The following is a 14,437-nucleotide window of genomic DNA, read 5'->3' as shown; positions in this document are numbered from 1 at the left end:
CATTTATTTGCATACCATTGGTTAACTGACAAAATTCTGCTGGAAAAATGCAACTATAGAGCTAGGGTCAAGCTGAACAGGCCGGCTGAGCTGCTGCCGGTGAGTTAGAACCTGCATTGTCCGCCTTGGAACTCCACCTCCTCAAAGTCCCACCCAGACCTGTTCTGGAGACTTCTCTCATCATTCAAAAGAACTAAAGGCCTTGGGCGGGGAAGCAGGTCTGTGGTCCCGGCTGGGGTTACAGGACAGCCTCCCAGCCCACACTGGAGTCACCACGCTGTCTGGGGTCCTGGAAACTTAGGTTCTCTTTTCATTCATGTTCAGACCCCTCTGTCGAAGGTCATGTTTGGCCATAGATGGTGCCTCTTGATCTCTGTGTGACTGTGGGTCAGCCGAGAGCCGGTGTGCTTCAAAACAAAAAAGGCGTCTAGAGCGGGATCATTTGTGAGACTTGCACCTTGGTAATGACTAAGGAAAAAAATTATTAAGGAAAAGGATAGGCTGTGTATTGGCACAGCTGTGAAGTGAGAAGGCTGCGACTCCCCTGACCCCTGCATCTTCCGTGTTAGATTTTCCTGAGTTCCTTGCAAAGCTGCTCTAGTGAGTGACCATGGAAATCCTCCCCACTTTCTCCCAGAGGGCTGTCCAGCCTCACTGTGGGTTCTACCAATGTGGGCTCTCAGCTAGCAGTGGAAAGAAGAGAGCGTAAGCCTTGCCGAGGCACAAATGACAGATAAGCCGTTATTTATTAGCCCAGAAGTATTTTAGCAAAATGATGATTGCCTTCTTTGATACTGAAAATGTTCATGTTTGTGTCAAGCTGTTTAGGTGTGTTTGCTGCAGAGTAAAAAGTGGGGTGTAGGTGGCCAGGTCACACCAGCATCCCCTAGGGTGAGACGCAGAAAGTGAATAAAGACAGGCATTCCATCTACAGTGTTAGAATATGATTGATGTAAAAGTAAAATAATAACTCTCATGTAAATATAAAGTGAAAGGAGGCTGAGGCAGGAGAATTGCCTGAACCCAGGAGGCGGAGTTTGCTGTGAGCCAAGATCATGCCGTTGCACTCCAGCCTGGGTAACAAGAGTGAAACTCCGTCTCAAGGAGAAAAAAAAAAAAAAAAAAAATATATATATATATATATATATATATATATATATATAGTGAATACACAGCAAGGTTTATTTTAAAATTGATTTCTTATACAATTTTATGAATTTTAACAAAAGTGGAGATTTGTATAATCATCATCACAACCAGGATACAAAAGAGTTCCATCACCCCAGAAATTCTAATCCTTGGTATTCTCTATTTATTCTGTTACTGTAGTTTTTTGTTTGTTTGTTTTGTTTTGTTTTTTTTGAGACAGGGTCTCACTTTGTAGTCCAGGCTGGAGTTCAGTGGCACCATCTTGGCTCACTGCAATCTCCACTCACTGCAACTTCAACCTCTTGGACTCAAGTGATCCTCCCACCTCAGCCTCCTGAGTAGCTAGAACTACAGGTATGCACCACCACACCCAGCTAATTTTTGTCTGGTTTCACCATGTTGCCCAGGCTGGTCTGGAGCTCCTGAGCACAAGCAATTCACCTGCCTCTGCCTCCCAAAGTGCTGGGATGACATGTGCAAGCCATCACCACACGGCCATGCCTGTTAGTCCTTTTGAGAATGCCACATGAATAGGATCATACAGTGTGTAACCTTTGAGACTGGCCTTCCCACTCAGCATAATGCCTTTGAGATTCTTCTGAATTCCTTTGTATATCAGTAGTTTATTTTAGAGCATGATGTCATTGTGTGGCTATACCACTGTATGTCTACTCATCTGTTAAAGGACATTTGAGTTGTTTCCAGGTTTTGTTGATTATGGATAGAGCTGTTATAAACGTTCGTGTGCGTGTAAGTAGTTTTTTGATTTTTAGGTGGAGTCTTGCTCTGTTGCCCAGGCTGGAATGTAGGGGTGCGATCTTGGCTCACTGCAGCCTCTGCCTCCTGGGTTCAGGCAATTCTCCTGCTTCAGTCTCCTGAGTATCTGGGATTACAGGCATGTGCCAGTATGCCCAGCTAATTTTGTATTTTTAGTAGGATGTATGATGGTCTTTACTAAATGATGGCCAGGCTGATTTCTAACTCCTGACCTCAAGTGATCCACTTGCCTTGGCCTCCTAAAGTGCTGAGATTACAGGCATGAGCCACCATACCCAGCCAGTTTTAATTTCTATAGGTTAAATACCTGGGGGTAGGATTTCTAGGTCATATGGTAACTGTCTGTTTTACTTTATAAGATACTAGCAAATTTTCCAGAGTAGCAATAGTGTTTTGCCTTCTCACTGGCAATGCATGAGAGCTCCAGGTGCTCCACATCCTTGCTATCACTTGGGATTGTCAGTATTCACTTATCCATTCAAATATGTACATAGTGGTATCTCATCATGATCTTAACCCATTTCCCTAATAGCTAATCATGTTAACATTTTTCTCCATGTTCTTATTTGTCATCTTTATATCCTCTTTGGTGAAGTATCTGGTCAAGTATTTTGCCCATTTTTTAAACTGAGCTTTTGTTTTTGCTTTTTCTCAACATTTGTTTTAGGCTCAGAGGGTACAGGTGCAGGCTTGTTACATGGGTAAATTGTATGTTGCTGAGATTTGGTGTATAAATGATCCCATCACCCAGGTAGTGAGCTCAATAACAATAGGTAATTTTTCAACCCTTCCCCACCTCTCAACCTCCCCTGTCTAGTAGCTCTCAGTAGTGCCCTGGTGTTTGTTGTCCTCATCTTTATGTCCATGTGTATGCAATGTTTAGCTCCCATTTATAAATGAGAACTTGTGGTATTTGGTTTTCTGTTCCTGCATTAATTCACTTAGGATAATGACCTTCAGCTGCATGCATCCATGCTGCTGAAAAGGACATGATTCTATTTTTTTACGGCTGCATCATATTCTATAGTGTATACATACCACATTTAAAAAAAATCAGGTCCACTGTTGATGGACATCTAGGTTGATGCCATGTATTTGCTATTGTGAATAGTGTTGCAGTGAACATATGACTACATGTGTCTTTTTGGTACAATGATTTATTTTCCTTTGGGTGTACACCCAATAATGGGATTGCTGGGTTGAATGGTAGTTCTGTTTTAAGTTCTTTGAAATCTCCAAACTTGTTTCCACAGTGGCTGAACTAATTTACAATTCCACCAACAATGAATGAATATTCCCTTTTCTCTACAACCTTGCTAACATCTGTTATTTTATTTTTTTTTTAGTAACAGCCATTCTAGCTGGTGTGAGATGGTACCTCATTATGGCTTTGATTTGCATTTCTGTAATGATTAGTAATGTTGCACATTTTTCATATATTTGTTGGCTGCATGTATGTCTTCTTTTGAAAAGTGTCTGTTCATGTCCTTTGCCCACTTTTAATGGGGTCATTCATTTTTTGCTTGTTAAGTTCTGTATATATTATGGATATTAGACCTTTATTGGATGCATAGTTTGCAAATACTTTTCCTCATTCTGTAGTCTGTTGACTCTGTTGATAGTTTCTTTTGCTGTGCAGAAGCTGTTTGCTTTTTTACTGTTCAATCTTGAGCATTCTTTCTCTTAGGTATGAGTCTTCTGTTGAGCATGTGGCTTGCAAATATTTTCTCCCACTCTGTTGTACTTTGACTTTTTATTCTCTTACCAGTAACTTTCACAGAGCAAAAGTTTTTAATTTCGATGAAGTCAGATTTGTCAAATTTTTCTTATATAGATTGTGTTTTTGGTGTCATGTCTAAAAATTCCCTGCTTCATGATGAATGCCTTGAAAAAATACATATATTTATAACTATAGCAATAGAGTTTTTACATATATATATGTTCACATATATATTTTACAAATATATATCTATGTGCGTGTGTATATATATATATGTATCTCCTAACCCCAGATAAAGAAGATTCCCTCCATTGTTTTCTTCAAAATACTGGATGCTTTTAGGTTTTCTATTTAGGTCTAGCATCAATTTTGAGATAATGTTTATATACAACATAAGGCTTATGTTGAAATTTACTTTGCATATGAATGTCTAATTGTTCCAGGTATATTTGATGAAAAGCAACATTTTTCTCACTTGAATTATCTTTGTACCTTTGTCAAAAATCACTTGTTGACTTCCTGCAGATCAAGTTGGCATAGACTAGTTTTACATTGCTCCTGCCTGCTAAATAAAACTATTAACCCTGGAAATAATGTAAGAGGCAAACAAAGGAGAACTCTAAAGGAGGCAAGAAGAAGGTGAACCGGCTGGAGACCCTATGACTGGGGGAAAAACACAGCAGAGAGGGCATCTTATGTTCCCTCACCTAACAGAAGGTCCCCCAGCCTAGCAACAGAAAGCAACTAGTAGTCGTTTGACAGCACTAGGCAAGCTCAGTGCCAATGACAACGGGGTTGATTGGAGCCCCACTAACACTAGGAGTTTAGGATAAGTAAATGCCTCTGCTGACAGCCAAAGAGGCTTCCCTTTCCCCCCATCCACCCTCAGACCTGCCAAGAGATACCAAGGCAGCCGGGCAGCAGTAGCAAGAGGGACCTAGACACAGCAAGTGTACCTGAGAGCCTGAGACTCACTTCTCCCATCCAGAGATACTGGATTGGCCAGAAGGAACCTGCTCAGCCTAGGATGTGGCCCAGCCTGGGAAGCTGCTTTGTCCCAATAAACCTGAGACTCCCTCTTCCACTGAGAAACATTTGACAGGTGGGTGGAACCTGCAGGGGAGACCTAAGCACAATAAGAACCCTGGCACGGGACACTCCTTTGTCCCCATGGCATCAAGACTACCTTCCCTCACCAACAGACAAGGAGTGGGGGATATTAGTAGGGAGAAATCTTGCCACAAGGGTCCTATCTATCTTAACACAGGCTGGGGGAAACCAGACACAACAAGCTCCTGCCTAGGGAAGCCTCTGGGTCCTTGCAGCCCTGAAATACCTATCCTTCACAAAGAGTCCCAGAATGGGGAAACCCCTTGTGTTCCTTCAGATAACACCAGCAGGGACCAGTGGGAGTTCCAGCAGCCTAGTTAAACCAAGCAGAAAAACACATATATGCAAAGTCTCTGAAAATTGATGTGTCGTAGGAATCATTGCCTACAAAAGTAGTCCAGGACTGTATGCAGAACTCCAGAAAGACTGCTTGCTAAAATAAATAAATCGACTCAGAGTTTCCCAATATAATAGACATTATATCCAGATTATGACCAAAAAAAAGACCTATCATATCAGGAACCAAGAAAATCACAATACCAATGTGAAATGACAATCAGTTAATGCCAACATGACGAGAAATCAGATGTTAAAATTATCTGACCTGGATTTTAAAGTAGTCATCATGAATGTGCTTCAGCAATCCATTACAAGTTTTCTTGAAATAACTGAAAAAGTAGAAAATCTCAGCAACAAAAACAGCTGTTATTAAAAAGGAACTAAGTAGAAATTATAGAACTGAAAAATATAGTAACAGAAATTAAAAGTATCACTAAAAGGACACAATAGAAAGTGGAGAGGATAGATGACAGAAGCAGTGAACTTGAGGACAGAGCAGTAGAATTCACTCAATCTATATAACCACGAGAAAAATTAACTGGAAAAAAAAAAAAAAAGAACAAAGCCTCAGGGACTTATGGGACAATAATAAAAGTTCCAACATTCATATCATTGCAGTTCCAGGAGAGGAGACAGGGTGGGACTGAACGAGTATTCAAACAAACAGGTAATGATTGAAAATTCCCCACATTTGGTGAAGGATATAAACCTTTTAATTAAAGAAGAGGAGAAGATTTCAAGTAGGATAAACCCAAAGAAATCAACACTAAGTTTATTATAATTAAACTTCTGAAATAGAAAGACAAAAATCTCTTGAAAGCAGCCAAGAGAAAACTATGCATTTCCTGTAGGAGGACACCAATTCAAGGGACAGTGGATTTCTTATTTGAAACTATAGAAGCCAGATAGAAGTGGCATGTTTTTCAAGTGCTGAAAGAAAAGAACTGTCAACTACAAGTATGTGGTTAAACCGTCCTTCAGCAATGAAGAAGACAAAGTTCTTCTCAAGAAAAGGAAAACTAAAACAACTTACAGTTAGCAGGCCTACCCTAACAGATTGGCTAAAGAATGTTCTTCAAACAGAAAAAAAAAATGGTGAAAGAATCTGGAAGGATCATGAAGAAAGAGGAATGTAAAAAATATAGAGAGAGATAGATCCACGCAGTAGAATATCCATTTCCTTATGAGTTTCTTAAGTCACATTTGATGATTGAAACAGAATGCATAACATCTGATACTCAAGACAATAATATTTTAAAGTGAATAAGATACCTAAAAGGAGGTGAGGCTTCCATACTTTACTTGAAGCAGTAAAATGTGGATACCAGTACACTGTGATAAGCCGTATCTGTATATTGTAATATCTACAGTAACCACTAAAAAACTTGTACAAAGAGCTACAGTCAAAAAAACCATAAACAAGTCAAGCTGGCATCCTGAAAACAATGTTCAAGTAACTCACAAGAAGGCAGGAAAAGAAGAGCAGAGGAATAAAAACCAAATGAAGGACAGATTGGCAGAGTGGATAAGAAGTTATGGTCCAACTATATGCTGTTGAAAGAAACTCACTTCAAATTCATTTGACGTAGGTAGGTTGAAAGTAAAAGGACGGACAAAAATATGATGTAAACATTAACTTTTTATGGAGCAGGAGTGGCTTTTAAGCAAAGAAAATTACTAGAGATAAAGAGGAACATTATATTAATATAATGACCAAATGAATTAACCCATGAGGAAGACATAATGATCTAATGCATGTGAACCAAAAAACAAAGCCTCAAAATAAATGATACCAAAAAAAAAAAAGCCCTGATAGCACTGAAAGGAGAAATTGACAAGTTCACAATTATAACTGAGACTTCAACACTCCCCGCACCCCCAGCAAATGGTAGAACCTCTAGGAAGAAGATCTGCAAGGATATAGAAGATTTGAGCAATACCAGCAACCAACAAGATCTCACTGACATATGTAGAACACTCCAACAATAACAGCAGAATACATGTTTCATTAAAAGTGCATGTGAAAATTTACAAATATCCTGAGCCGTATAAAAAACCTCAGCAAATTTAAAATACTTAAAATTATACATATTTGCAATAATCATGATAGAATCCAAACAGAATACAACAAGAAATACAACAAGAAAATCTCTAAACATGTGAAAATTGAATGACGTGCTTCTCAATAATCCATGGGACATAAAAGGATGTCTCAAAGGAAATTAAGAACATAGGACTGAAAGAAAATTAAAATAAAGCATATTAAAATGTGTGGGGCACTTTTCAAAGAGTGTTGAGAGGAAAATCTATTGTACTAAATGCTTACATTAGAAACAAAAAGAGGTCTCAAATCAGTAGTCTGAGATTCAACCTCAAGAAACTAGAAAAAGGAGAGCAAAATACTCCCAACACAAACAGAATAAAGGAAACAATAAAGGTCAGAAATCAATGAAATTTAAAACAGAGAACAAGAGAACATCAATGAAATAAAAATCTGGTTCTTTAAAAGGTTCAATAATGTGGGTAAACCTCTGCAAAGATGACAATTAAAGAGAGAGGACACAAATTACCAAAACAAGGAATGAAATTAGAAATTATTACTACAACCCCCGCCCCAACACAATCAAGGATAATAAAGAAATGCTATAAGCAACTTAGTTCCGAAACTTAGATGCAATGAATGGACCGATTATTTATCAAGAACTACAAACTATCCCAACTCACCAAAGGTGAAACAGATAACAGAACAGTCCTGTAACTATTAAATACATTTAATTTATTAAAATTTTTTTCAAAAAAGAAATATCTTGACTCAGATAGTTTCATTGGCAAATTTCACCAAATATTTAAAGAATTAACATCAGTTCTACACAATTTTTTCGGAAAATAGAAAAAGGGAGGACACTTCTCAAATCATGAGAATCTAATGGCAAGCTACTGGTATTAGGTTACTCTAATGCCAATACCAGACAAGGACATTACAAGAAAATTACAGATCAATATTTATCATGAACATAGATGCCTAAACCCTTTATGAAATATTAGCAAATCAAGTTCAACAGTATTCATGAAGAATAATTTATCTGAGCAACTTGAGGGCTTTATCCTAGGAACGAAAGCCTGTGTCATGCTTGTCAATCACTGTAATCCAACACATTAACAGTACAAAGAAGAAAAACCAACTTATATTAACTGACACAGAAAAAGCGTTTGACAAAATTCAACATCGACTTACGATATTGATATGATAAAAATAAAAATAAAACTGTTGGAAAAAGGAATAAAAGGGAATTGCCTCAGCCTGATAAAAGCCATCTATAGAATCATCTACGGATCACATCATACTTAATGATAAAAGACTGCAAAGATCATGAAAAAGACAAGATAACATCTGTTTTTACCACCCCTATTCAACATTGTATTGGAAGTCCTAGACATTGCAATAAGGCAGTTTTTAAAAGATAAACAGACTGGAATGTGTGGGAGGAAAAAAATTTCTCTATCTGCAGGCAACATGATTGTCTAAACAGAAAATCCATAAGAAATCCACTTTAAAACAACTCTTAGAACTAATAGATGAGTTCAGTAATATATCAGGATATAAGGTCAATACAGTCAACATACAAAAATCAATCATGTTTCTATAGGCTAGCAATAAACAATTGAAAACCAAATATTTTGTAAATATTTTAAATAGCTTTAAGAAATGAAATATGAAATAAAAAATGAAAGTGAAAGAAAACATGTCCAGGACTTATACATTGAAAACTATAAAAACACAAAAGAAATCCAAGAATCACTAAGTGAAGAGACATACCAGGCTCAAATATTGGAAAATACGAAATAGTAAAAATGTTGATTTTTCCCTAATTGCGCTATAGATTTGATACAATTCCAGTAACATTCCAGCAGGATTTTTTGTAGATATAAACAAGCTGATTCTAAAAAGTTTCATGGAAAGGTAAATAAACTATGATTGCCAAAAGAATTTTGAAAAAGGAAAATAAAGTTGAAATAGTCACTCCACCTGATGTTAAGACTTACTATAAAGTCACAGTAACCAAGATCATGTGGTATTGGTGAAGGGCTAGACAGATCAATGAACAGAATACAGCCTAGAAATAGATGACAAAAGTAAGGCCAAGGAAGTTTTTAGCTGAAATTTTTGTGAGGTAATAACATGCTGTTATAAGAAGTGATATAGAAAAATCCCATGTACCCTAATTATACAATTTTGAAAACTATAGAATACCATAACTAAGATATTGACATTAATACAATCCAATGATTTTATTCAAGTTTTTTCGTTTTTCTTCTACATGTGTGTGTATTTAGTTTTACACAATTTTATCACATGTGTACGTTTATGCCTCTGCTAGTGCAGTTAAGATAACATACAGTTTCATCACCATGTGGACCCTCAAATCGAATTGCCCCACTACCATTTGTTGAAAAGTCCATCCTTTTATTGAATTGCTTTTGCACCTTTGTCAACCATCAGTTGGGCTTATTTTTTTTGGTTTCTATTTCTGGATCCTCAGCTCTATTACATCCATCCATGTGTCTATCCCTCTGCTAGTATCACTCTGTCTGAATTACTGTAGCTATCTAGTAAGCTTTACTATCAAGTACAGTGATTCTTCCCAATTTATTTTTCTTTGTCAAGATTGATGTAGCTATCCAAAAGCCCGTGCCTTTTCATATAAATTCTAGAATAAGATTTTCTATTATATGTCTAGAAAAAAAAACTGCTGGAATATTGATAGGAATCACATTAAAACCAGAGATCATTTTGCGGAAGAACTGACATCTTTAATACATTACACCTTCAAATCCATGAACACCATATGTCTCATCATTTATCTAAGTCTTCTTTGATTGCTTCCCTTAGCAGTTTTAATATTCAGCACACAGATCATATAGGAATTCAACATGTTTTTGCAAAGTGTGTAAGTATTTTCTTTGGAGCAATGGTAAATGCTTCAAATATTTTTTTGGTTTTAATTTTGATTTGCACATGTTCCTTATTACTTTATGAAACACAATTGGTTTCTGTGTGTTGACCTCATATCCTGACCCTTTGATGAACTCATATATGATAGCTTTTTTGGAGGATTCCTTGGAAATTCCTACATAGACAGTCATGTCATGTGCTTTGTGTTTAGTTTTCAAAAGTTTGATTTTGATATATCTGAGAGCGGATTTCTTTGGGGTTATCTTATTGGCATTCACGGACATTCCTGACTCTGTAGATTTATGTTTTCACCCAAATTGAGGAAGCCATCTCAGCTTTTCCTTTTTTACTGAGTGTGTTTTTTCTATACTGTACCCTTTCTCTTTTCTTTCTGGGACTTTGATGATACCAGTGTTAGACCTTTTTAATTCTACCACAGGTCCCTGAGCATCTGTCAACTGTTTTTTCAATCTTTTGTTTTCTAGCCAGGCACAGTGGCTCAAACCTGTAATCTTAGCACTTTGGGAGGCTGAGGCAGGAGGTTCGCTTGAGCCCCAGAGTTGGAGACAAGCCTGGGCAATGCAGTGAGACCCTGTCTTTACAAAAAATAGAAAACAAATTAACTGAGCATGGTGGCACGCACCTGTAGTCCCAGCTACTCGGGTGGCTGAGGTGGGAGGATTACTTGAGCACTGGACGTTTGAGGCTGCAGTGAGCAGTGGTGGCAGCCAGTGCACTCCAGCCTGGGCAACAAGGGCAACCCTGTCTCAAAAACAAACAAACAAACAACAACAACAACAACAACAACAACAAATTTTGTTCTCGGTGTTGTTCAGACTGGATGACTTTTATTGTTCTATCTTCAAGTTCATTGGATAGTTTCTCTTTCATCTTTTTTCTGCTATTAAACCCATTTAAGGAGTTGTGTTCTTTTAAGCTTTTTATTATACCTTTTTATGTCTTCTATTTTTATGTCTTCTATTTCTTTCTAAGAGTTTTAAACTTCTATTCATTTCAAGAGTACTTGACCTTCTTGAAGCATTTTTAAAGTCTTTGTGTGATCAACATCTGTGTCATCTAGGCAGTGGTGTCTATTGATTGTCTTTGTCTATGTAAGTTGATATTTTCTTGGTTCTTCATATAATGAGTAATTTTTGATTATAATAAGTTGTAAGTCCTATGGGTCTTATTTATGGGTTTTATTTACATTCTAAGAATATTCCTTTTGTGTGTGTTTTAGCAGGCAGTTGACCAAGTTGAGTTCAGGCTTCCAATTCTAACCAGGCTTCTGTGATTGTCATTACAGTGTCAGTTTAATTTTCAAAGTCTTTGCAGTGCTATTTGGATTGGTTCTCCATGTATGCCAATCAGTATCCACTTTGGGACTTGGATGGCAGTCTATCCCATAGTTGAGTTCTCAAAGTCTATATATGTGCTGTTGAGGGTCAAGCCCTGCATCCACAACTCCGGGTAAACCTAGGAATTTATAAATAATTTTATGGGATTGATTTTCTTTTTTTTTTTTTTTTGAGACGGAGTTTCGCTTTTGTTACCCAGGCTGGAGTGCAATGGCGTGATCTCGGCTCACCGCAACCTCCGCCTCCTGGGTTCAGGCAATTCTCCTGCCTCAGCCTGCTGAGTAGCTGGGATTACAGGCACGCGCTACCATGCCCAGCTAATTTTTTGTGTTTTTAGTAGAGACGGGGTTTCACCATGTTGACCACGTTGGTCTCGATCTCTCGACCTCGTGATCCACCCGCCTCGGCCTCCCAAAGTGCTGGGATTACAGGCTTGAGCCACCGCGCGGATTGATTTTCTAAGCTCCTTCTTTTCCATGATTTTCATTGGCTTTTCTGATTCTTTGGGGGCTTCCCTTTAGATTCCCCAGCCAGAAAACTTTATTTACCTTGATCTACTGCACTCTTGCCATGACTACACCCATCTCTACAGCCAAATAGCAGAAGGTCTGAGTGAGTATAAAGCAATTTTAGGCTCTTAAAGGATCCCAGTGCCACTAGTGCCACCACTGTCACAGGATTCCTCATGGGCTTAGAATGCACAAGAATGAAGAAAAATGGGGGAAAAAAAATGGGGACTTTCCTTTATTCTCTCTTTTTTGTCGCTCAAGAGGGCATCTTCTTGAGCTTTCTCTGTCTGTGCTGATGTTTACTTCCAGTTACTGGGCTAAGTTTAGTTCAGCACGGTGAATTGTGGAATTCAATAAAAGGATAAAATCGTCATCAGTAGAGTATTAATTGAAATTTGTTCTCTGCTCTTGCTGCTGCTGTTTACTTTTCTGAGTCCTCAAATAGCTGTTGCATGCATCCTGTCCACCTTTTGTGACTGTATTCAATGGGACAGACAGGGTGAAATGTGCTTACCCTACATTACCTGGAATAAGATCCCGTGTTATTGCTTGTGTTTGACTCATTCATTGGGAGTGAGGTGGGGGGGAACCAGTAAGATGTTCACACCGGTTCAAAGAACAGTTCAGGTGGAAGGTATTTCTATACAATTTAACTAAGGAATATTAGAAAAAGATTGCTGAGTTATATGCCACATTGGTTAACATCTTATAGGACAATAAACTGTAACTTTTGAAGTATCTTTTCCATTGAACAGAAATTATTTGCATATCTACATTTTAAAATATACACGTTACCTAGTAATTCTCTAAGTCCAGAACTTTTATTTAAAATTATATTTGTACTAAGTACTGAATTAAGTACATTTCCCTAGATAAATCTTGGATGAGTCTTTGTTCTTGTACATCATGGAGATTATATGCCATTCTTATTTTGTGAGGTTTTTTATTTTTTTGCTTAATTTTCTTGTTTTGAATAATTTTTCTTAAAAATAGCAATCAAAATTATTCCTGCAGAAGGTTTTACCGGAAGTAAGAGATGATGTAGCTGGCTTAGACTCTGAGGAGGCAACCTAATTGTTTCCAATTCAATAAATATGTGTTACATACCTATTGCCATGTGCCAGACACCTTGCTAGGCAATTGTACGGAGGACCAATATATGATTTTCATAAGATATTCCAATCACATAATGTTCTCTTGAAAATTAGTATATCTTGTCTAATATAGACTCTGTAAAATTCATCATCATTGAAAATGAAAATTGGAAAACTTTATGTATGTATACAATATAGTCATTCCTCATGGGGAATCGGTTCCACGAGGCCCTATGGATACCAAAATCCATGCCTATTTCTAGACCTACAGTCAGCCCTATGGAACCCACATATATGAAAAGTCAGCTCTCTGTATCTGTGTACATAGCACGAATACTGTAGTTTCAGTTACGTTCGGTTGTGGAATGCAGAACCCGTAGATAAGAAGGGCCAGCTATATTTACTGAAAAAAATCCACATATAAGTGGATCCACACGGTTCAATCTCGTGTTGCCCAAGGATTCAGTGTACCTTATTTCTGTGATGCTGTTCTCAGAAATGCAAGAGCATTTGTTTGCTTGTCTGTTTGTTTAGCAGGAGATGTGATTTTGATTGCCCTTGTTTACTCTCAAAGGAAAGGCAGAGGAAAAAAGGAAGAGGAAAAAGTGAAAGAAGAGGAAGAGGTTATGGCAGTTCCCAAATTCGTTGGTGAAGGAAGCTCTGACAAAGAATGGTGTCCTCCCGCTGACCCCGATTTCTCTATGTATGTGTATGAGGTGACCAAATCAATACTGCCCATAACCAGTATTAAGGAACAGATTGAGGCTCTTGCAAAGTAAGTCGTCTATGTATATATATGTTTTTAATTTCCAAAAAAAATGTTAGTGGCACATATATTATAGCCATTTTTTAGACAAACACACCATAAATAAAGTTGAACCTTAAAGCACTCTGACTCTGACACAGAAACACAATGAATTGGGCAAAGTCCTCAATTTCTACTTAGGTCATACGTCAGCTAAGAATCAGACATAGGAGGTGGAAATTGCTTCAGGAAAAATGCCTGTCATTTTCTTCAGCTAGCTCATTAAACGGGTATTTTAATGTGATTCTGTAGAAGTTATGAATGTGTCAAAAGTTTGAAAATTTAATTATCCCTCAGGTGGATGGGGTGTTCATAAGTTATAGGAATCCTACTGTGAATTATTTGTAAACTGATATATTTTCTAATAGAAATGTCCATCGTCTCTTTTTCTGATCTCTGTCTGCTATTTTGTGTTTCACGTTACTCTTAAGTGGGGTGTAAGCTTTCTAAGCAATGCTGCTTGGGCAGGCTCAGGGCTCTGTATAAGCCAGTGAAGTTGCTCTCTTCATTTGAGTGCTTAATTATACCAGGCAAAGGCTGGAATTCGACTCGGTAGCTCTAAGAGGTTAGGAATCACCAGCAGTGAGGACAGGCTTCGTGACTGACATCATTCAGTGGGTAA

At 37.7% G+C, this 14,437-nt stretch overlaps 1 protein-coding gene across 1 annotated transcript in view; it reads left to right on the top strand.

Annotated features, from left to right (window-relative positions):
• ARMC3 (armadillo repeat containing 3) overlaps window positions 1-14,437 on the top strand; it is a 101,289-nt gene that overhangs the window by 79,799 nt on the left and 7,053 nt on the right. The window contains exon 17 of the mRNA XM_003930665.4: window positions 13,585-13,785. Coding sequence (XP_003930714.3) covers window positions 13,585-13,785 — 201 coding nt within the window. The remainder of the gene's footprint in view (window positions 1-13,584; window positions 13,786-14,437) is intronic.

Source organism: Saimiri boliviensis, chromosome 8, assembly GCF_048565385.1.
Source record: "Saimiri boliviensis isolate mSaiBol1 chromosome 8, mSaiBol1.pri, whole genome shotgun sequence".
Lineage (NCBI taxonomy): Eukaryota > Metazoa > Chordata > Mammalia > Primates > Cebidae > Saimiri > Saimiri boliviensis.
This window is presented reverse-complemented; position numbering and strand designations above follow the sequence as displayed.